This window comes from Mandrillus leucophaeus, unplaced genomic scaffold, assembly GCF_000951045.1.
Source record: "Mandrillus leucophaeus isolate KB7577 unplaced genomic scaffold, Mleu.le_1.0 Scaffold94, whole genome shotgun sequence".
In the NCBI taxonomy this organism is placed as follows: Eukaryota; Metazoa; Chordata; class Mammalia; order Primates; family Cercopithecidae; genus Mandrillus; species Mandrillus leucophaeus.
This window is the reverse complement of record NW_012110252.1, coordinates 2275153-2299898: the sequence shown is the minus strand read 5'-3', so window position 1 is coordinate 2299898 and position 24746 is coordinate 2275153. Positions and strand designations below refer to the sequence as shown.

At 42.4% G+C, this 24746-nt stretch overlaps 1 protein-coding gene across 1 annotated transcript in view; it reads left to right on the top strand.

Annotated features, from left to right (window-relative positions):
• The window catches only part of MGAT5 (mannosyl (alpha-1,6-)-glycoprotein beta-1,6-N-acetyl-glucosaminyltransferase), a 327806-nt gene that overhangs the window by 136424 nt on the left and 166636 nt on the right, over positions 1-24746 (top strand). Inside the window, exon 3 of the mRNA XM_011970295.1 lies at positions 10542-10706. Coding sequence (XP_011825685.1) covers positions 10542-10706 — 165 coding nt within the window. The remainder of the gene's footprint in view (positions 1-10541; positions 10707-24746) is intronic.

Here is a 24746-nt window from a genome sequence, read left to right as displayed (position 1 = left end):
AAAATACAAAAAAAGTAGTATTTTTTTTTTTTTTTTTTTTTTTTTTGTGGTGCATGGTGGCGGGCGCCTGTAGTCCCAGCTACTCGGGAGGCCGAGGCAGGAGAATGGTGTGAACCTGGGAGGCGGAGCTTGTAGTGAGCCGAGATTGTGCCACTGCACTCCAGCCTGGGTGACAGAGGGAGACTCCGTCTCAAAAAAATAAATAAATAAATAAATAAATAATAAAAAATATCTGAGGGGCTACTTTGCACTGGAAGGTCACCTCTCTCTCTGGAGGTAACTTTTAACCAAATGACACCAAGGAGCAGCCAGGTACAGTGGAAAGAAAGAGGTGAAGGCAGAACATGCCAGGGAGAAGGCATGGTGTGTGCTAGGCCCTAAGGCCAGCATATGCACTCCAGGGTAGAAGGGAGGCCACTGTAGCTAAAACAAAGTGAGCAAGGAGTGGCATGGAAGGTGTTTGAGGCGGTGAGAAGCCAGCAGCTCATGCAGAGCCCTGTAGGCTGTGGCTTCTGGTATCAATATGGATGTTCTTATGCGGAAACCAGACCTCGACCTCACCCTATGGTTCACTGCTTTCTCTGTGGGAGGAAGGAAGTTTTCTCCTTAAGGAGGCATACACCGGGGTTGGAGAACCAGCACAGGGCTTTTGGTTGCTGGTTGGGGGCAGTGGAGAGGTAACTGCAAGTGGGCTTCTGATTGGCCCTCATTGGCTTGGGATGCTGTATCTAAGATGTTAACACCATTTAGGACTGCTGAAGATTGCTCTGAAAGGTTAGCAGCTGCTGTGTGTTGCAGATCCAGATAATGTTCTGAGATTGGAATGAGAGCTTTTGCAAGTGTTGCCTTCCACCTCTCTTGTGAAAAAGGAATAAAAACAGGTTGGATTTCATTAAAGATGCAAGCATGTAAAGGGTTTTTTAGTTTTGGTTTTTTTTTCCCCTCACTTTTCTTTTGTGTCTCTCTTCCTACAAATAGGGAAATATGGTCAAGGAATAGGAATGGTTTCTTTTTTTCTTTCTGTCTTTATTTTTTTTTGAGGACTGGGACTATTGTGGGATAATGTGGAAAACCACTGTTGCCAAAGTAGAAATTCCCTGCCCTTGAGGGAAATGCACTGTTCTTGGAGTGAAACTGGGAGGGGAAAAAATAGCTGGGCTGTTTGGTGTGTCTGAGAAGGCTTTAGTTACTCTATGGTGACGTGGCTGATGTGATTAAAGAAAGGGCTTTTTGGTTTAAAAAGCTTGGAACCTAAAAATGGGCCTCTCTGTGGCTTGGGACTTTTCCAGCCATCCTGTGGCAGAGTCCAGCCTGCCCAGTATCCTCATCAAAGTCAGGCCAAGTTCACAAGCACACCCAGGCCAGTCAAAAGGTCTGAGGAAGACCTTGGGAATGTTTTAGACAGGAGAAGTAAACTCAGAATAAGGGGCTCATTCTTCTACTCCTCAGTCATTAAGACCCTTTCTTTCATGCAGCACCACTACTTCAAGTCTGGATTGAGGAGGGATTGCACGCACATGTGTAGGGTTGGAGTCTGCCATTGCCATGTTCAAACGATAAGGCTCAGAATGTCCCTTGTCTTACCTGGCGGCCATAGCTCTCTATGACCCTCTGCTTCTTCCCAACTGTGTCCTGGTGCTCTTTTGCTGTCAGAAGTGCTTGTGCAGACCTCATGCTGCTGCGGACACCCTAAAAAGCTCCACACCCTCTCAAGTCTACTAAGGCATAGTGGCTGTCTTCTAGGACAAGACTGTTGCATGCTGGCTGAGCATTCACCTGTCTCTGCACCTCTGCATTTGCTCTCCCCCACCCCTTCCTCTCTTCCTTCTTTGTTTGTAAATAAAGTTTGTTAGAACACAGCCATGCCCATTCCTTCTGTTTCAGAGAAGTTAGCCTTCCCTCCTTCACAGGAGGGCCCAAGCCCACTGTTACTCTCATTCTTTATAACACTCAAGCTACTTAGCATCAAGTATTTGTTGTATGAGCTGATCGTGTGTCTCTCCCGCTTACAATGTAAGTTCTGAAAGAGCAGGGACTTTGGTCTGTTTTGTTCCCTGCTGTGCCCCGGAACTTAGTACCTTTTGCCTGGCACATAGTAGGAGCCATGAATGAATAGCAGCAGCCCTTGGCGAAACTCTGTGATGTTCTGTGTGGTACAGTTACAGCTGGGACTCATTTGAAAATCACAATAATGTTTTTAGTGAAGCAGGAAATGAGAAGAAATTCCCTATGGGCTCTGCATCTAAGAGGCTCCAAGTAGCTATTATGCATGATCCTGACATGGAAACTATTGTTTATTCTGGAAGGTAGTTAGTGTTTCTGTTGGAGGGATGGAACACGTTGTGTTCCTTACTGATATGTGACCTTGAACAAGTCACCGATCATCTTAAAGCTTACTTCCTCTTTTGTAAAACAGACAGTATAATATCACTTAATCTCACAGGCTTGTTGTGAGGATTACAAATGACAAAGTTTATTTAGGCACTTAGATTGACTTAGATTATTCTTGTACTTTTTTTTTTTTTGGTGTTTTTGTTTTATTTTTGTTTTGTCTTGTTTTGGAGATAGTCTTGCTGTGTCACAAAGGCTGAAGTACAGTAGTGTGATCATGGCTCTAGCAACCTCCGCCTCCCAGACTCAAGCCTTATGCCCACCTCAGCCTCCAGAGTGTAGGCACGTGCCACCACGCTAGGTTACTTTAAAACAAAGAAGTTATTTTATCTAAAGATGGAATCTCACTGTCTTGCCCAGGCTGGTCTCAAACTCCTGGCCTCAAGTGATTCTCCCACCTCAGCCTCCCAAAGTGCTGGTATTACAGGTGTTAGCCACTGTGCCCAACTAGTACTTAATCAAAGTGCATTCTTTCCTATTAGTTATCACTAACTCTGACTTGAATATGTACCTGCATCTGTTACCACCCAGCCGTAAGTGTTCATGTAGATCTGACATTGATCATTCGTTTGAGCACATGGCTTCAGCAACCTGTTTATGCAGCTGTTCTTAGCCTTTACAGGGGTAGAGCCTGACCAGATGTGAGAGGAAATATGCTCTGTTTCAGAAGAGGTGAGGCTTGCCACCACCCTCCTAAACTAGGAGATGTGGTTGTCATTGCCCTCTTCAAAAGATACAGTTTTCCTCTGTGGGCTGTAAGATAAGCTGGGTGTGGCCAAGTTCACCTTTGTATCTAACCAGGGCATTGGTGGTGGTGGTGTTTCTGGCATGGTACAGTGAGCAGGAAGGAGTAGTGTACAAGGTCACCCTTTCCAAGAAGGTGCGGGCGCTGGTGTCAGGTGAGGACAATGGATGACAATAGGCTTGACCTCTCAGCACTTCTGATTCCTTACCTTTTCTATAAAAAAGGCTACAAGTCTTTGTTTCTATTCCATGCAGCTGGCTACATGTTAGGAAAATTCAGAGAATAGCCTAAGAACTCTATTCTGGATGTTAACAGATTCCATAAAGCACTTAATATCATCAACAGGCCTAGATAGGATCCTTTACCAGATTCCAATGCATGGAAATTTCCTCGATAGTAATGACACCCTCTGCATCACCTTAGGAAAAACATTTACTTCTGGGCAGAAGTTCTGGTGAAATCTTAAATCTGTAGTTCTAACTCAGAAGAGAAGGCTAGTCAGTGTTGCCGAGCATCTGAGCTGCTCTTTGACTGTGTGATAATTGTTGTATGCCCTTTTGTGTCCAGAATCTGCTGCCTGGGACCACTGCAGGGTGGAAGCCACCTTTGTCAGTTCAGGAGCAGGCAAATTACCCAACATGTGGCTTTAAAATTCAAATGAGATAAGGCAGTAAGGGTCACTAAGATGTTTCTGGTGGGTAATGCCTTACGTGACTTTAGGGTACTGTGGCACTATCTTTGATTTCTTTTTTTGTTCTTTTTTTTTTTTTTTCTTTTTGAGACGGAGTCTCACTCTGTCGCCCAGGCTGGAGTGCAGTGGCCGGATCTTAGCTCACTGCGAGCTCCGCCTCCCGGGTTCATGCCATTCTCCTGCCTCAGCCTCCTGAGTAGCTGGGACTACAGGCGCCCGCCACCACACTCGGCTAGTTTTTTGTATTTTTTAGTAGAGACGGGGTTTCACCATGGTAGCCAGGATGGTCTCGATCTCCTGACCTCGTGATCCGCCCGTCTGGGCCTCTCAAAGTGCTGGGATTACAGGCTTGAGCCACTGCGCCCGGCTATCTTTGATTCTTAAGAGTACAATTCATGTACTATGTATATATATTTAAAATAACACAATGCGTTTGTGACTTTGAAAATGTGAATTTTTATGTAAAATTAGAGCATATGAGGCAGTATGGAGATGAATAAAGAATAAATATTACCTCTAAGTACAGATCTTACCCAATAAGATTGATTTCCCTTTTTTCTTTTAAAAAAAAGTGATACATACATGTGTGTATATATGTCTATATGTACATGAATATATGCCTTTTTTTAAATTAAGATACTGCATTTCCTTATGCCATTAGGTATTTTTGATGACTGTACACTTTTCCTTTTTTATCCATCCACTTAACAAATATTTATTGAACTCCTGATATTAATAGCTAGTGGCCATAAACAGAGATGACAAGCAGACTTGGTCTCTGCCCTCCCTAAGTTTACAGTCTAGTGATTTATTCTATCTTATGAATGGCTGACATAATGTAATTTAATCTTTTTGTTGTGTGTTTGGGTAATTTCCAGTTCTTATCTGTAATAACACTATTTTATAAATAACACTGCTTTGAATGTCCTTGTACATAATAAATGGACTCTATTTGGGTCATTACTGTAACTCTATTATCTTTCTGTGGAAAGGTCACTCTAAAATTAATTTAAAAATATATAATTGATGAAACTTGACATTCCTGACAGTCAATGGAAATAAGAGGTTGAGGTTAATTCTTTTTTCATTAGCACCTTCCTTTCTCATTAACGCCCCGTCTTTGCCGGTTTCTCCAGAGCAGCAAGTGAAGCTGCTCTGTGGCTCTGTTGTTCATGCTCTGCCTCTCGGGCAGCCATGGTGAAAAGGGATTTGATTTAGGAGCAGGCACAGATGTAAATTATTTTTGGCAGTTCAGATATAAGACCTTGCTCATTGCATAGTTGGTTTTGTGCCATAGTATCATGGCAGCCGCACCTTCACAGTAGATCTCAACCTTGGCTGTGCCCCAATCCTTGATGGACTCTGCAGATCTGGATTTAGTGCATTGAAGTTGCAACCTGGTAACTCTGCACAAAGTGAGTCTGATGCACAGCAGGGCTAAGAACCACTGCTTTAGAAGCATATTCCAGGAAAAATGGGGTGGTGGGCAGCGTAGCTCCCAAGCATGGCCGTTTTTGATAATTCCTCAAATATGGATTGATTTTGATGATCTGGGAAATGAAGGTTTACCTCGCAGTCTCGCATTATTAGCTGATAGATCTATAAACCTTATTCCACCAGTAGGGCCCTCCTTTCTATTGAGATCCATCCATCTCCTTGAATTCCAGAGATGGAGAAAAGTGTCATTTGCAGTTATAGCTCCTTGGCTGTCTGCTCAAGGATGTGTCTGTCAGCCCCTTCCAGTCACTTCTTACCCATTAATGCCATGGCTTCCTGGAAATGAAAACTTAACAGAAGCTGTCAAATAACCTGTTCCAGTGCAGTTTAATCGACCTTACCATTTATCAAAGAATGCCAGCATGATAGAAACCAAAGCCTGCTTTCCCTAGAGAGACATTTTAAATGTTTTTCAACTACTTTGATCTCATCTTCATCATGTACAGTAAGTTTTAGGAATGCAGAATTGCAGTAGTAATGTTGGGATTAAATTTTTATTGTGAAGGCTTTGAACCACAAACAAAATTTTAAAAGCTCATTAGTAATTGAAAATGATAATCTTGCTGAGGACTCATTTTATGGCTATAATAACTATAAGACACAATGAAATATTAAAATATTATACAAGAATTTGGAGTAATATTGTTCTTTCATTTTTATTAAACTATAGAAATTCTTTGTACAGTTGTAGTGAATGAAAGGGTTACCATTAGGATTAAAACACAAACAGACCGGCGCGGCGACTCACACCTGTAATCCAAGCACTGTGGGAGGCTGAGGCGGGTGGATCATGAGGTCAGGAGTTCGAGACCAGCCTGACCAACATGGTGAAACCCCGTCTCTACTAAAACTACAAAAATTAGCTGGGCGTGGTGGTGCCTGTAATCCCACCTACTCAGGAGGCTGAGGCAGGAGAATCGCTTGAACCCAGGAGACGGAGGTTGCAGTGAGCTGAGATTGTGCCACTGCACTCTACCCTTGGCCACAGAACAAGACTCCATCTCAAAAAAAAAAAAAAAAAAAGATTAAAACACAAAAAAACTGTTTTGTGTTATGTTATGTTATGTTATGTTATGTTATGTTATGTTATGTTATGTTAGATGGAGTATTACTCTGGCTGTGTTACCCAGGCTGGAGTGTAGCAGTACGATCTTCGTTCACTGCAGCCTCCGCCACCCGGGTTCAAGTGATTCTCCTGCCTCGGCTTTCCGAGTAGCTGGGACTACAGGCACATGCCACCACGCCCAGCTAATTTTTGTATTTTTAGTAGAGACGGGGTTTCACCGTGTTGGCCAGGTTGGTCTCGAACTCCTGACCTCAGGTGATCCACCTGTCTCGGTCTCCCAAAGTGCTGGGATTACAGACATGAGCCATCATGTCAGCCTGTTATTTCTTTAAAATTGTGATAAAACTGTTAACAGTTTTTGGAGGTTTAACAGTAAAATACAAGGTGCAAAATAATTTCATTGCCTGGAAACGTATAATTTATTGAGCCTTATTTGTGAGAGTACTATAGTTTGTTTCATTCATTCATTTGTTTACTTACATAACACATACTTAATGTGCCAAGCACTGTATAATGATACAGATAAGGGCTTGGCGTCATCTCTGTCATTGTTTTTTATGAACAACATCCTTAATCTTGGGTTGGCTGCTTTGAAATGGTGACTTGGGTAGCTGCTTGAGTTAAAAATGAACTTTTTTCTTTCATATTGGGAGAGAAAACATGCCTCCCCAGGTAAAGTGCTTAGAGAATTCAAGGTTTTTAGTAGCCTTATATTCCATCTTCATTTTAAGGGAGAAGATATAGAAAGAGTCTTAATTTTAAAAAAATCTTGGATCACTTGATGTATTTGGTAGTTGCCAGTGTCAGTTGGTGGATGTTTAGTGATACTGGGTCAGGTGACCAGAGTTGCCACAGGACAGGGGCATGAGTGAGTCTTAAGAGTGGTTGGTATATGTTTTCCCACGAACACATGGCAAAATCCCAGAGGTTATTCTCTAACAAGTAGATTCAGGGGAAGCAAGTCAGAGATGCTTGCTGGTGGACAGGTCCGTTGTAGTTCTTAAGAGGCAGTGCAGCATAGTGGGTAAGAGCCATCAGCCCTGGAACCAGACTGGGTTTGAGTCCTGGGTCTGTAATCACCTCTGCTAAATTATTTAGCCTCTCTGTGCTGTGATTTATTTGTAAGAGGGGCATAGGGATGATCATATGCTCCTCAGATTGTCTTGGTAGGATTAAATGAATTAGTTCATTTAAAGTGCTCAGCACACTGCCTGGCATATAGAAAGTTAAGTAAGTAGAGGAGGTGATATCAGGGTGGCTGTGGTGATGGTGATCCCTCCTCCTCATCATGAATCCCCTTTTACACTCCATGTGACACAGTCACAGAAGGTCAATCTTTGGCAGATGGGGTCAACAAGAAATAGTAGGTCAGTCGTATTTACTAGTCACTGTAATTTGAGAACTGAGGGAGAATATCTTCTTAATTATAAGTGTGACAACTTCGTATCCTACCTAGAGTATGCTCCACTAATGACTATCACCAGTAACAATGGATTGAGGACTGTGTCCAGTAGTCTGTTGAGAGCCCATCAGCATTGGCTCATGTTCTGTTAGCTCTCCCTTAGGGAGGAAGGCAGACTTCCCTCACTGCAACTTTCCGTTGTATTTGTAGCAGTCCCTCCGGTGAATGGAAGTCACACATGATGCAGGTTCATTCAGTGGGCATTTCCTTTCCTGTAACCCCTCTATCACAGTTCTCTCTCCATGTCTTCACAGAGGGCAGTGGGGAATACAGAGGGTTTGAGAGAATGCACCTAATTCAGCGGTTCTCAAATGAGGGCAGTTTTGTCCCTCCAAGGGATATTTGGCAGTGTCTGCAGACGTTTTTGATTGCCACACCTGGAGAATTGCTGCTGTCATTCAGGGAGTAGAGACCAGGGATGCTGCTAAACATCCTACAATGCAAGGACAGTTACCACGACAAAGAATTACCCGGCCCAAAGTGTCAGTAGTGCTGAGGTTGAGAAATCCTGAGTTAAGTCACACTAGAGGGCCAGGGCTTCTGTGCTTGGCCAACTACAATTACTGGTGATAGTTAAATGCTATCTAGATCGTATTCGGATTCTAGCTGGCTTGATGACACAGGCTCTAGGCAAAGAGGCTGAAATGAAAAGAAATACTGAGGAGTATTTCTTTATACTGAACATTGCCCCTTCTCGCTGGCACGACTGCCCCCTTCTGCGTGGCTGGCCTCTGGCACTCTTCAGAACTCTGGAGAGCCAGTTGATGCATTAGACTCAGTGACAGAACAGGTGACCGACTCCTGCTGTCTGTGCCAACTAATGATGTGCCTGTGACAGACTGAGTCATGCCGACCGTAGGACTGCAGACCGCAGAGGAGAGTGCTCTCATGACCCTTTGGATAAAGCAATAAAGCTTTGCATCACCTGAGGAGAGATTTCTTTGGGAAGGATGAGAACATTTTCCACTGAAAGGCTTTATTTTACTTATATATTTAACAGGCGGTTATGCAGTGCTTATTATGTGCCAGCCAGTATTCAAAACATTTTATAAATATTAACTCATTAACTCCTCTCCACAACCCCAAAGCTGAAGTGTTGTTCATGTCACTCTTTTACAGATAAGGAAACAGGAAAGCCAGAGGTGGGACTGAAACCTAGGAACTCTGGCTCCAAAGTCAGGCCCTTAACCACTGTGTTATGGATGAAAGACTCTGAACTTCACCCTTGGTTTATTTTTTCTACCCAGGTTCTTGACTTCTGATTGGTCCCATTGAGACATCAGGGAATTAAACAGTCCTGAGGCAAGCCCTCATTTTATTAGCTTCTTATTTAATATCTATGAACCTCAGTTTTCTTATCTGTAAAATGGAGTCACATCTACCTCATGGGGAGGATGTGAAGATAAAACAGTTGTCCATTTTGCATTGCTATGAAAAATACCTGAGCCTGGGTAATTTATAAAGAAAAGAGATTTATTTGGCTCAAGATTCTGCCACTGTACAAGAAGCACAGCACCAGCATCTGCTTCTGGTTCACTGGGCATAATGGAACAGGCTGGTGCACCTTTGACGAGGTTCGCTGGCTGTGATCTGTGCTGTTTATGTGACCACGTGTGTTTATTTCATGGTCAGATCACTGCATCTGCTCAGGGACAAGTTTGCTATTTTCCAGGAGAAAGGAAGGTTGCAACTTCCCGTTTGTCTTAACTCAGGGCTTTTCTCAGTCCTGCTACCCACACTCTGCACTTTTCCCCTGGCCCACACCCAATTCAGAAATGGGTCTGGATGCTATTTCCATGGATGGTTATGCAGTCACCCATCTGCTTTTCTGACACATACAAGTCAGTATATCTTTCTGTGATTATGAATTTTTAGAGGAGAGAGTCTAAGCTTATCTTTTTTTTTTCTTTGAATATCTTGTCTACAAATAGTAAATGCATCCATAGGGGTAAAGGAGTTCCTGTAATTTATCCAGAGAGAAGTGCAGTACTCTTTAATGTGTAGTCAGATGTGTGAGAAAGGGAACCAACTCTTAAATGTAAGAACCATGAGAGTATATCCCCAGCATCTAGAATAATATGTGGCACATAGTAGTAGCTTAATAAATACTTGTGAGCAAATGAATGACTCTAATCTTTACTTTAAATATTTCCTAAATCTGATTATAGTCAATTCTGGGTTGTGTAGCAGACCTGAAAATCTGGAGCTGTAGCTTTTATGAAGTGTTAGTGTATGTAACTAACAGAATTGAACACTTTTTAAAAAACTGGGACATACTAGAGTATGCAACACGAAAAATAACGAACTTGATCCAAAGGCTACTTTGGGATCTTGCTGCACCCTTGAGGTGTCATGCTTTGTATGAGAAATTATGGTGCTGTAAGGAGGAATTCAATGTAGTGCTATAGCAGGATGCTAACAAGGAGTTTTCCCTGTTGACCAAGTAGCTGGAAATAGTTATACCATGTCACTTATTGTCAGACTTGCATTCTGCAACAGACTGATGTATTTAGTAGGATCTGGGCCAGATGAAGATGGCCCTTGTCATCTTTCAGATGTGGTTTGACAGATCTTTTGTACCACTTCAGAAACATTTGAGAAGTTTTATTCTCCATGATGAAGAGAGAGCAAGCCGGACAGATATGCAGAGGCCATAGAATTTTAAAATTGTCTGCACTTTCTTTTACAGATCTGAAGAAAACCCTTGCTGTGTTATTAGATAACATTTTGCAGCGCATTGGCAAGTTGGAGTCGAAGGTGGACAATCTTGTTGTCAATGGCACCGGAACAAACTCAACCAACTCCACCACAGCTGTTCCCAGCTTGGTTGCACTTGAGAAAATTAATGTGGCAGGTAAAAATAGCAATTCTCTGCCCTGATATGGAGTCACACCCTGCTTTGGACCAAGAAGAGAATAAAGGAGAGCAGTGGTTCTTACTGGAACCCACATAATATAAATTCTATAAACTTGGCATGTCCATTGTAAAGAGAAGTCTAAATTTATTTTTTAATAGCAGATGTTAAAATGCTTTTTATAGTTTTATCATGATGCATAATATTTGGTAGTTTCTGTGACACATTTGCTCTTAATGAGCTGCTGGAATTCACTTGTAAAGAGAAGATTCATAGCATGGATTAAATGAAATATAGAGGTTATTTGAGAAGCACATGCCTTTTAGAGTTCATTCCTCCTCCATACTCCCATCAGACATTTTGAGAGTCTGTTACATATAATAGGTTCTCTCCTCCCTGTTGTTTTTAAAAAAAAAAAAAAAAAAAAAAAAAGAGCCACCATTGCAGAAAATGCCTCCTATGTATATATGGAGAAATAGAAATTATGGAAATGGCTTTTAGGAGATAAATGGCCCCTGCCTAATCCTAGGCGGATTCTGTAGCCACTCATGTACACCACCATGCGGTTCCCACTGGAAGGCATTTTGTTTTGCCCCTTCTGGAAACTGGAATATTGGATGAGAGAAGGAAAATTGACTAAAAACAACACCCAAATTATATGCAGCATGTTGTTGCCTACAGCTCACATTAGAACCCTCCCTCCAAGTCCCCCACCATCACACTGCTCTGAGGTCAGCCTCTGGGTCTTTGTGCTTGAGCCAGGGCTGCTCTTGTTAGGGTGACCACGATTTTCTGGGGAACCAGGACAAAGTGAAGAGCCTGAAGATTAGGATTCAGTGGTTTGGGTGAATGGTTGTGAACAAGCTGTCTATACTTTTGGTGAGTGGTACCCAAACTCTGGTTAATAGATAAAGTAAATAACTAGGTTACTTTTGACATCAGTTCCTGCTTTAAAAAAAATCTTATTTCATATACTTTAAGCTTATTTATTTCCCTTTCCCTTTTGCTTGTAAAAATTCACACACTTAAGTGGGAAAGATTCTTTTCCTTTCCCACCTCGCAGTGTCAGAACATTTAATTGTTTTACATTATGCAGGCTGGTTGTTATTACCTTTTTTAATGTTCTTTGCCCTTTAGCAAATTTTAAATTGCAAAATATATTTCTAATAATTCAAAGTATCCAACCAAAGTTATTAAAAATAACTTTTAATTACAACACCGAGGCAGTGTCATCTAGGCCATAAATCCTGTCTTCCTTGCAGTTTCCAACAGCTTCTGTAATTAGACAAGAGAACCTCCCACTGTATTTAGCTGCTTATTAATAACTGGAACCATGCCTCTTCAGTCTCCACTTGCCACCCTTGTACCCAGTAGAAAACGCTACTGGAAAGGCTCTATCTGGTTCATCACTGTTTGGTGTCGTATTTCTGGAGATGGAATGGAGTGTTCTGCCTTTAACTTTGCTGTTCCCCACTGCCTCTGAAGTCCTGTGGCTTGTGGGCCCCTATGAACACATCTCCTGTCATTCTTTCCCCCAAGGTGGGATCTTGCTGCCTCTGACTGTCCTGTTTGTTGCAAGGCTCACAGAGACTGCTACCTGGGCTTTAAGCTGCAGAGCACAGGGTAGTGGGTGCATCTCCAAGAAGGAAATGGGAAGGACTTGGTGACTACTTCTTTCAAATGAAATTTGGAAACATACCAGCCATATGTATTGAGCTAGTTTACCGCTTAACAAGTATCATGTTTTCTAAGCCAATGGCTCTGAGTGGGACTCCTCTAAATGTGCCACTGGTGTTGTGTTTTTAATAATAACTTAAAGAACCAGAGTGTTGTGTGTGGTTTTTTTTTTTTCCTTTTTGGGAAATCGGAGCAAATTTAGAGTTACACATTTAATGAATAACCTCATTTGCATGTCTTTTCATCTTTCAGGTATGTGTGGGACACAGTCCATACCATCATGATTTTTACTGGGTAATTAGGAAAAGAATACACATGCATAAAACGACACAAACCATAGTTGCTATAAAGTAGGGGTGACTCAGAAAAAAATTTGGAGGCAGGGAAGGAGAGGAAACTAACATTTAGTAGCTGTCCAGTAAATACAAGTTCCTCTTCCTGACCCTCCAGTGTACATGATTTTACTTAATCTTCTTAGCACCTCTGAGAAGTGTTTTCATAGGTTTTGTTGAGTTTAAGTGCTTGGGAATGGGTAACTGTTGGTACTGGAGTCCCCTGAGCTCAGCTTAAGATCTGCTAGTGCTATGTAGAGAAGAGATTCTGAGTGTTAGCTCCATCTCTCCTTCCATTTGTAAATTATCATAAAGGCATGCGTCTGTAAAAAGGTGCTACCATTTTCTTACCTAGAAGAGAGCTGCCAGTTTCCTAGATTTAATCATCTGTCTCATCAGGTGATTTCTCTGTCTCAGGGTCTGCTCTCAGGCTGATGTTTGCAAAAGCTGGTCCGTGTGTGTGTGTGTGTGCGTGTGCACGCACGCATGCATGCTTGCAGAGGCATCCCTTTCATAGACACTGTCTTGGTCAGAGTGGATATAGATATGCTGGGCTGCCTTCTTCATTTCCCCCAGAAGGTGGGTAGTCCTTTGTACCTTGTCAGTCAACCACATATTTTTAAAAAACGGTTTGCCATGTCTATAGAGTACCAGAAAGAAGGACGAGGACTTAAGTGAACAGTTCTCATTTATGGGCAGCCCTTCCTTGCTTTTCTGCCCTCTCTCTGATCCATGACCATGCTGGTGTCTTCAGACCCCTCTGTCAACCTGAGTTGTGGGAGTTCAGTTTTATGGGGTTCCAGTCCTTGCTGAGTGAAGTTTTTCTCTCTCCCTTCCTGAATGGAGACATGTGGTAATTGCTCAGAAATGTTCTCCCTGGTGTGTCTTTACTGCTGACTCTGGTGTCTTATTGCTCACTGATGTTTCTGATTGCTTATTGTTGTGTCTTATTGCTTGCTGATATATCTTCTGGTTGGCTATAAACTGTCTCTAAATTGGGTACCATAGCAATTGAAGAAGGATTCCCTAAATTTAAATTTATTTTCTTTAAAGGGATGGCTCTGTGTGTGTGTGTGTGTGTGTGTGTGTGTGTGTGTGTGTGTGTCTCATTTTCTGTCTCTAGCTGTGTGCTGTGTAGCTTTTATCCAGTATGGCTTATCTTCACAAATTTATCACTGAGGGATTTTTTTAATGTGAAAGTAAATTTGCCCCTAGAGAAATCTAGTTGGAAATGAACTTTATTAAAATCAAGAAATCAGATTGAACTGGATTTTTGAGCTCTGTTTGTCTTATTGGAGAGAAAGGGGACTCAAAGGAATGAAAAAGTGGATTTTTAAAATCCCCACCCTTCCACCAATCACACAGTAAATAAATTTCTCTGTATTTACTTTCTGAAAGGGTTTGAAAGGCCTTCGTCAAAATTCTCTCCTTTTAGAATGCTGCTTTCAGTTTGAGAAAGACCCATTCTGTCTTCAGTTTTGTGATCTTAAATGAGGACGTGGAGTGAATAGGATTGGATCTGTGGTTCTTTGCCATCTACCTGAAATGGGGAAAAGGTAAAAAGTGTACATATCTGATAATGAAAGTGCTTGCCTTCTAAGGACTGAGACAGTATCTGATTTATCTTTGTTCTGCCCATAGTGTCTTGAATTGTAGCCTTACCTGTTGAGGATAATTCAGTAAATATTGCTCACATGGATTGGTTTCTATCGGAGGGAACAGCATTTGGTTTCATCACCCAGAGGAGTTTCTTACGGTTCGTCTTCTCCATTTACATTTGTGGTGGTTTGCCTGGAAGTCGGACTTGGTATTTCATTTCCATAGTTCTCAGACCTTAGCAGACACCACCTAAGAGTAGGACTGCCTTTTTTGTTGGTCAGGACTGAACTTCCTATTGATGGTTCTGGAATGTGGAGGCTTCATAGGATGTGATAGTTACAATTCTACATTGTGATATTTTAGAGGACAACAACATTGTGCAGCCTCTAATAAATGTGCATGTGTACACATTTATTTATACTCTCAATATTGAGTTGTCATCCAACATCAGCTGAATAACTGGTCAGTGTTGACTGTTCCCTAAAAGCCAAAACCATAATGATAGCATCCACGTAGTGTTGTGATGACTTAATAATTGCGAGGTCACTTGGGAAGCAGAATCACAAAATCAAAGGTACAGGTATAACTCAAGCGACTGTTTCCTGGTATTTAGTCCAAATTGAACTTCGGCAACCCTGCATTTTTTCCAAAGTCAGTAGCAATATGGAACACTTTCCAGTATTTGGGGTTGAAGTGCAATGTATTTGAATTTGGAAGCTGCTCTTAAAAACAGCAACTATTGTTGTTATTATTATTATTATTATTATTATTACCACCATTTGAAAGTTGAAAATGAAAAATGTCCCTGTTGAGTTCTAGGGCTTGCATTTGGAAGTGCAGTTTTCCCCCTTTGTGCTGCTAATGGACCTTGAAATTTAGTTGCACCCGTGCTGTTTCCTTGTATGTGTACCTGTGTTACCAGTTTGTGTTGAAGTAACACCTGAAGTGTCCCAGCTCCAACCCTGGGCAGTAGCTCAGCAGATGACTTTCCCAGGATCAGATATTGGCATGTCAGTGAGATCCCAGATGCTACTGAGAGATGGGAGAGAGATGAGATTGCAGGTGCTTTCCTATTAAGTTGAGCAAGAAGCAGATGTGTTCTGTCCGTTTACCTGTCATTTTCTGTTTTGTTATTTGCAATGGTAACAATAAATGTGTGGACCCTTGTCAGAAGCTATTCTTTTGGTATCTTTACAGAAAAATGCTTGTCTTTGTTGGTATGGTTTTCACTTTGTGTGGTCAAGGATATTTTGATTTTTATTTAGAAGAAGAAAAACATAGTTCAGAAGTGATGCTAATCTTTGAGGAAGTGTATCTATAGCAGTGATTAACAGCTGTGGGTGATTTTGCCCCCAGGGGACACATGGCAATGTCGTGAGACATTTGGTTGTCACAAATGAAGAGGTGCTATTTTCTTTCTTTCTTTCTTTTTTTTTTTTTTTTTTTTTGAAACAGTGTCTCACTCTGTCGCTCAGGCCAGAATGCAGTGGCACCATCACAGCTCTCTGCAACCTCGACTTTCCATGTCCCCACCCCCTGGCACCTCAACCTTCTGAGTAGCTGGGACTACAGGCAATGTGCCATCATGCCTGGCTAATTTTTTTTTCTTATTTTTCATAGAGAATGGGGGGTCTTGCTAGGTTGCCCAGGCTGGTTGGGCTCCTAGGCTCAAACGATCCTCCTGCCTCAGCCTTCCAAAGTGCTGGGATTACAGGCATGAGTTGCTGTGACCAGCCTATTTACTTCTAATAAATGAAGACCAGAGATGCTATAAAAAGCATCCTACAATATATAAGACATTGCCCACAATAGAAGTATCCAGCCCCAAATGTCAATTGTGGCAGGTTTGTGAAATTCTGATCTATAAGATACTGTTAGAATCTGGTGCCAGCAGATATTTTCACCTATGGTTAGTGCAGAAAGATGCCTGAGACACTGAAGTTTCCTGATAGGCCAGCTGAGACCTAAAGTTCCTTTCACTTTTGCTAGCAAGGCTGTTCACAAGTCCTGCTCCCACTGCCCTCTAACCTCTACCTCATTTAGCTTTGCCACTGGTCTAGGAGGCCTCCAAAGAAAGAGATTTTAGAAACTCCCAGAAGACTATTTTAGGATCTTGACCTTAAGGAGCTTCTTTCCTGGCCCACAGTGTGCTTTTGGCAATGTGCATTTTACTTCTGCTTCTATAGAAGGTAATTATTTCTTCTCATGAAAGGGCCACTAATTCCAGATAACAATGATACAAAGTAGTCTTAGAGAATGGGTTTAAATTGCAGAACGTTTTAGAAGAAATTCTTTGTTATTTTAAGCAAAGTATATAATTATCAAGATATAAGAGAGTAAATTAAATAAGTTAAAGAAAACAAGACAGGTCCCCAAAGATCTACTTTACATCAGAAAATACCCTTCACAGCATACTTGGAGCAGTATTGAAGACAATGAGACTAGAGAGTTAATTGGGATTTGTGAAGCATTTTCAGTGTTAAATGAAGGAGTTTCTGTTTTGTTCCCTGGGGGGTGGCAGTTGATGAGAGGTTTAAAGTAGGAGGATGAATAGGTGTGAGGTCTGTGTTTCCAGAGAATAATTACTGGCCATGTGGAGTGAGATGCATATGAAGAGGGAGAGAGAGACTGCAGTTAATCTCCAGTTAGGAGAATGCCCTGTTAGACACGTTCCTACGGCCCCGGGAGAAGGAGAATTTGAGACCATGTTAGGGTGAAGCTGGTGTGATGGGGACACGGACAGACTGTGGGAAAGGGCAAGGGAGAAATTGTCATAATGATTTCCAAGGGTGTAGCTTGAAGGATAACTGGGTGACTCATTATTGAGGAAGCAACCCAGCAGAGAGACAAGGTTCCATGAGGACTGTAGCCACAAGCCATTTGTTTCAGAATATCGGCTTAAAGGCAGTTGAAACTTTGGTGCTAGTGTTGAGGGGATGAGGGACAATGAAAGGCAGCATCTGTGGAACCAGACTGGCCTGGTTCAAATACTCGCTCCACCACTTCATAGCAGTGTGACTTTGGGTAAGTTTCTTAACCTTCCTCTGGCTGAGTTTCCCCATTTTTAAAATGGGAGAAATAATAGTAGTGCCTGTTTCACAGTATTGTTAGGAGGTATATTAATCCATTTTCATACTGCTGTAAAGATACTACCTGAGACTGGGTAATTTATAAAGAAAGGAGGTTTTACTGACAGAGTTCCACGTGACTAGGGAGGCGTCAGGAAACTTAAATCATAGTGGAAGGGGAAGGAAGGCACGTCTTACATGGCAACAGGAGAGAGTGAACGAGAGAGCAAAGAAGTGCCACACTTCAAAATCATCTCCTCTCCCGAGAACTCACTACCATGAGAATAGCATGAGGGAAACTGCCCCCATAATCCATTCACCTCCCACCAGCTCCCTCCTCTGACATGGGATTAAAATTCGAGATGGGATTTGGGTAGGGACACAGAGCCAAACCACGTCAGGAGGATTAGGTGAGACCGATAATGTACTTAGAAACATGCCTGGCATAAAGTCGGTACTGTATGAGCATTTGTTAATTACAGTTTAAAAGTTACATATTTGGAATATTGACATAAAAATGGAACACTGTAGTGACTACTTATTTGGATATCACCACTAGTCGTGAAATTAATATTTGTGTAGCGCTTTATAGATTAGGAAATAATTTTGTATATAGTATTTCACTGGAACACTTTAAATTTGAAGTTGCCAAATTAATCTTTTTGTGCCTCTGTTGTCAATATTTGGCTCATCACGAAATTCATGTTGTGTCAATAATCTCTTGGTTGCAAGAGGCCAACTACCTAGCTTATATTAACTTAAACTAAAAGGGAACTTGGGGCTCATGTCATTTAAAAGTTTGTAGGATGCTATGAGAAATTCAGACACGGGAACCATCTTCAGGAACCTCAGCTGTGGCCTCTCAGGTATTGGATATTGTCAGAAGCCATTCTTTTGGTGTGTTTGCCGAAAATTCTTGTCATTGTTGGTATAGTTTTCACTCTTTTGTCAAGAGGGTTTTGCTTTTTATCATTAAAAAGAAAATATTGGGAGGCCGAGACGGGTGGATCACGAGGTCAGGAGATTGAGACCATCCTGGCTAACAAGGTGAAACCCCATCTCTACTAAAAAATACAAAAAATTAGCCGGGCAAGGTGGAGGGTGCCTGTAGTCCCAGCTACTCGGGAGGCTGAGGCAGGAGAATGGCGTAAACCCAGGAGGTGGAGTTTGCAGTGAGCTGAGATCCGGCCACTGCACTCCAGCCTGGACGACAAAGTGAGATTCCGTCTAAAAAAAAAAAAAAAAAAAAAAAAGAAAATATAGTTCAGAAGTGATGCTATCCTTCAAGGCTATGTTAATATGTTGTGTCTTTTATTTTGCCTTCATTCTTAGGCCATCTTTGCCTGGTGGGGGCAGAAATGGATAGTCCCAAGGAGGCTCTAGGTTTTAGTTTTCAGTCCCAGACGACTGTGCTGCTTTCCAGGAGGTTTTGGCAACTCTCTAGAGCAGGGTTATGATTGGTTTGGCCTGGCCTCTATGCCTGTTTATGATCCAGTCAGAGTGACCAGTATCATGTTCCATCCTGATTGGCTAGGCCTGGGTCACATGGGTCACCCTTGGGAATTAATGGTATAGGAGAGGGGTCCCTGAAGAGATTCCAGACGAGCAGATAAAATGCGTATGGCTACTAGAGACCCTGGTCATGTCATGGTTTGGCTTTCTGAAGCTATCCTAAACCTGACTCAAGCTTTTCTCTCCTTGAGTGTTTGGAGGGCAAAGCCTCAGGTCTGCTAACTTTCTACCTCCATTTTAAGCACTACTGTGGCCGCATGTGCCTGAGCCCCACTTGGAACGAGCCCAAACCCCTGCCTGCAGTTTATTCATACTCTTATACACTTAACATGTTTTTGTCCACAGCCTGGCATGCTTCTGTTGTTCTGGCTGATTCTTCTTTATCATCTTTTTCAAGTCTCATCTGAAGCTGTGTCTCCCTAACACTTGCTTGATGCCCCTCACACCCCAGAGGTTTGTGGTGTCTTTGCCTTGTATTCATATCATGTGTGTCCTTGGACTTTTCCACTCTTTGCTTGTCTTCACAGCCAGTCTGTAAACTCCTCAAAGGCATGGGTGGGATCTTATGTTTTTCTTTTCAGTTTAGTTTTGAGCTTAGAGTCTGGCAAATCACAGGTTTTATTAATAAATGTCCAGCTGTTTACACTCCTCCCTTTCCTGAATACACTCCTGCTGGCCAGCCACTGTGTTCTGGAACCTTTGCCATGACATTGATGGCCATGCTTTCACTTCTAGATCACCATTTCTGCCACTCCTGTGCTTTGACAGCTCCCTGAATGCTTTTGGAATTCTCAGAAGCACCTGGAAAGTTTACTGTTAAATTGTTAAGACCGGAAAGCGTTTGCTTCACTTCACTTTTGAAAACTGAGATTCCATAATAAGAACTTATTTTGTGTTTCTTGGTGGCTAATTATAAAAATATAAGTAGGATTTAAAAAATTCAGGCCACCTCCACTCCCTGAGAGGTTGCTCTGAAGGAATAGTTCTTGCTGAAAAGAAACAGGGACCCAGAACTTCTAATTCTGTTAGACTAATTACTGACCCTTCAAGGAATACATGGCTTGTTTCATTTCAAAAAGTGAGGCTATCTATATCCCTGTTGGGAATACTGTTCCTCCCCAGCCACTTGATGGGGGAACTCAGTAACATACACTGCAGGATTGTCCTGGGGACCTTAAAAGTGCCTCTGCTCAGGGTTGTTCTTTGTATTGGTGATGGGACACGCTGAAATTAGACTTGTTTGTTTTAATCAGAAGGCGACAGATCCCACTTGCTTAATTTGGCTTAATGAGGTATGTGTATACAGTTGTGATATCAGCTTACATATGGTATTGATTCAATAGACATTCCACGGCTACAGCATAGCATATGCTTTCTCAGACAGTCCCTTGTCTGTGCTGTTTCATCCTTTACCTGTTTTCACTGACAAGTATTTCAACAAACTCACTGTAGAGCCTGACATTTTAAAATTTAGAAAAATACTTGGAATAAAGCTGATTTGGTGAGACATGGAAGACAGGTATCTGACTCCATGTTTTTGAAAAGGTTTTGTAGGTTTGAAGATTTCTGGGGTTTTGAGAGATTTTCCTTTAAGCTGTGCTTTTGGCTTTGCATATCCACAGCTTCTAAAATTAGGCAGCCTAAATAAAAATCAGTTGCTAGTTTTTGTTTTTCCCTTCTCGCTCACATCCCAGAAAAAGAAGAGAGAAAGCAATGCGGGGTGAAGATGGTTTGAAATTCTTTGGGTTTAGAAAGGACAGAAAGAGGGATTCAGTTAGAGATGTGACTAAGAAGGGCTGAACTGCCCTACAGTTCAGGACAGCAGAAATAATCTTCATTTCACAGCCTCCTTTTTCTGTCCTTATTTTACCCTTGAACGTTCAGCAAGTCTCACGTGTGGGATCACGAACCCCAAATCCACTTATGTCAAGGGGAGGGCCCATGGCGTAGACAGAGCCAGCCGAGGACGACGTGTCTGGGATTGACGGAGCATTATAAACTGCATTTTGATTTGCATTGTCAGAGTTGGACGGCTGCTCTCTTAGCTGGTTTTAAGCTGTCTTGAAGTTTGTTGGAGAGGTTTTCTAGTCGACGTTTATTGTGGAAACTTCCTTTACCTTGGTGCAGCTAGAGATGGGCTCTTGAACCAGAGACAAGTAGACATCCAGTGGAAGGACCTGTGCTAATGTTTTCCCCCACTGGGGGACTTAATTAAACAGCAGCCATAGGATTACGGGACCCTTGGATAAACCCAGTCAGTTTCCTCATTGATAAAATGAGAATAAGAACCTGTGCCATGGTATTGTTGCTAGGAGTACGAGTTTACACATGGAACGCACTCAAGCTGCTGGGCACAAAATAAGAGCTCAGTAAGTTTTGGCTATTGGTTCTTACGCTTCTTAAGTGTCCAACTCAGGTTTTCACTCCTGGGCCAGGCATGTAGCAGATGGTCAGTGCTTGATAGGCATGTAAACTACCCATTCCCAATGTTGCATTTTATACAGAAAACCAGACCTTGTGCAAGGGCTGTCCAGAAGCTACTTGGCAGTCACAGCCTGGACCTGGTCTTTGGCATCAGACATTTTTGAGCAGAACTCTGGGTCCGCTTGCATACTTCCTGTTAGCTTTTTATTATATTTACCATTGCTAAGCCTCCGATTTATGCTCTGTGCAATGGTGATAGTGACACCAACACTGTCCTCATGGTGAGGATGCAATGAGATGATGCATATTGAGATCCTGGTCCAACATCTTCTCCCTGTGACCTACCTACTGACCTTGCCCTCTGTGATTAATACCCTGTTAGAAAGGAGCAGTCACAGACATAAGATGGCAAACACTGATGTATCTTTTATCCAACCTACGCTGACTGCATGATGCCAGGTCTGTGTCAGGCAGTGGAAATGCAGCTGGGTAGGAAACTAGGGCTCCTTTTGGGAATGTTGAATTCACCATCTACTGGAGGAGAATGACTGAGCGTATTGGCTGTGCTCCTATCTTTTTTGACCCTCAACTTGTAGCTGCTTTCACCTCAGTCCAAGAGAACCTGTTGGCTTTGCCTGACCTTTTGGCCTTGGAAATGACCTTCAAACTCTATAGCCATCTCAGGATAGGGATAGCAATGACATACAGCAACTGGCACAGAAGGAATTTTCTCCTGTCACAAGGCAGAAGTTGTATGGCTCCTGTGCTACTTGTCACAGCAAACTTAAGCAGATCCAGAAGCTGCCTGACCCTTTACTGTACCTTCCCACTCCAAAATAGGGAGGGAAACTCCTGTGCGCGAGTGCTCAGCTCTCAAGGGAAGACAGTCATTAACCTGTCTAAACTCTATGTTAATAGAACCTTCTTGATAATTGCTTTCATTAAGTGTGGTTAATGTGAACAGTACAAGTTATAGCAAGATTTGCAGAAGAACAAAGTAAATATTTAAGACTTTATTTCAGGGTGCAGTTGGGTCGAGGCAAAGAGAAGATTAGTAGAAGCTGTATCTGATAGTATCTGACGTTGAAACACAGTGAACCTCTTGGCAGAAGTGCCAGTCATTTCTCATCAGTGATTCACAGAATCCTAACTCTGGGGAGGCAGATGGGTGTCTCCTGGAGATGGTTGTGAGTTCAGGTTTTCTCCTTTCGCTTCTGGCCTCTAGTCAGACATGAATGACATGGTGATGAAGATAAACTGCCTTCCCTCTACCACCCAGGAACGCAGTGAGGATTAAGAAGGTGGCTTTTAGCCTGTGGCTGTGCCACATGGCGAAGGATGGTTGTTCCCTGAGGGCAGAAGGCCATTATTAGCATCTGGCCAGGAAAGCTCCTGAGTTGGGCAGGAGTGTGTGCCATGCCGGGCTTGGGTGTACAGCGCTGTCAAACCAGGCACCTGGGGATTAATTTAGCATGAGTTTTCATGCCTCCAGGCTACCAGTGACCATACAGCCATCATCTCTACCTTTGAGTTGATGTGTATAACTGAATAATAGTGGTGTGTTTTCAAAAGGAAACGCTTGAAAAATAGTGCTTCTATAGTACAAGGAGGGATGCTCTGCTGAAAATCTGGAAATTACAGCTAAGCAAAAAGATGAAAATACAAAGCAGCTGTTATTCTACCACCCAGAGATTAATTGATTTGTTTCTTTACTAACAGATGTGGCAAGTGCCTGTTTTGTGCCAGGCACTGTCTAGACACTGGAGATAGTGATGAGCAAAACCAAGTCTCTTCTTTCTGGAGATTACACTCCAGCAGTGAAGGCAGGTGGTAAACAAATACATAAACACATCTGGTGAAAAATGCTTGAGGAACAGCAAAGTAGGGTAAGGAATTAGCGAAGGAAGCGGGTGCTGTTTCAGGTTTGGGGCTTGTCAAGAAAGCCTCTCTGAAGGAGAGAGACTGGGCAGAGACCCATATTATTGAGGGAGGGAGGCCTGGGGCTCTCCGGCCAGCTGCCAGAAGGATCAGTCTGTACAACAGCCCAGGACATATTCTTCCCAGGTGTGTTTAAGAACCACTGTTGGGCCCTTTTAATTCTAATACAGAAGGTGGCCTATTAAAACCAAAACCAAAAAAAAAAAAAACACCCCATAAAAGGACCTTTTACTGTATCATCTGTCATTTATGTTTCTGCTAGGCTCAAACTGGACTTTCGAAAGAGCAGTGTTGGAACCACGGAAAGGTCTGGGTGTGTTAATGCATTGGTTCAACATGTGATTAGACCTGTGTGCGTACTACAGACTCAGGCTGCTGGGGTTCAAGTCTGAGTTCCACAGTGGTGCAACTGTAGTGAAGTCATTCAGAGAGGTTAAGTCTCAGTTCTCTCATCTGTACAGCAGAAACTAGCTTATGGGGCCGCATGAGAAAGTGTCTGTGGAGGGTTGGCACATGGTAAGTGCTCAGTAATTATTGGCTGTTGCTATAATTAACAAAATGTGGTTTTGGCAGATGGTTTTAAAAGGGTCTGTATGTGCCTTTATTCTATAAATTTTTAACCAAAACTAAGGAGCCTCAAAAATTATGTTAGAGGCACCAAATGGGGAGTAGGTTCTAGTCATTCATCAAAGAAGGAGCTAAATAAAATCAAGATTTAACAGAAGGATCACACATTTGGGGTAGGGTTTGGAGTTTCAGTCATGAAGTGGGTGCACAGTTTATAGGGTTCAACTTCTTGTCTGTAGGTGCCTGTCTCTATTCACATTTAAAGCCATTGTTGAGGAATGTAGTATCTTTTTTACAGAAACTGTTCTCAGTTTGGGGAATGTGAGTGTGTGGCTTTGAGGCTTCAGAATCCCACTGTGAAGTTGTCATTGGTCTTCATGGTTATTTATGAGGCTTGGCCTAAACTGGGTCCTGTTCTTAACAGGAGAATGATACAGTTTCCCCTGGCCACTGGGTTCTTTCTCTGTGGTGCAAGGATACATCGCTGCAGCAGGCTCTCTGAGAAATCTGTGACTGGCTAGCAATTAGAGTTGAGAGTGTAAACTGGCCACAGATTGAGGAATTCCAGGCTACGGACCGTGCGCCCTAGTGAAGAAATGTAGGGCTGGGGCTCAGGAGGCTGGAATTAAGCCCACTGCTGACAGAATTGATGCTGAGATCCTCGGCAAATCGCCTTATCTTTGTTTCTTCTTTCAGATCCAGAGACTCATGAGCTTTTATAAGTGGAAAAGATTTAGATGTTCTAACATTTCCCCCAAATGGGAGACTGCAACTTTCCAAAATCCTTGGTGGATGGTTCTCCAGATTTATCTCAACAATTCAAGTGCTGGAACTTTTAGCTGCCATACTGTTCAACTTTAGTGGGCCACATTTACATAGCCTGTGTCAGGGGTCAACAAACTGTGGCCCATGGGCCAAATCTA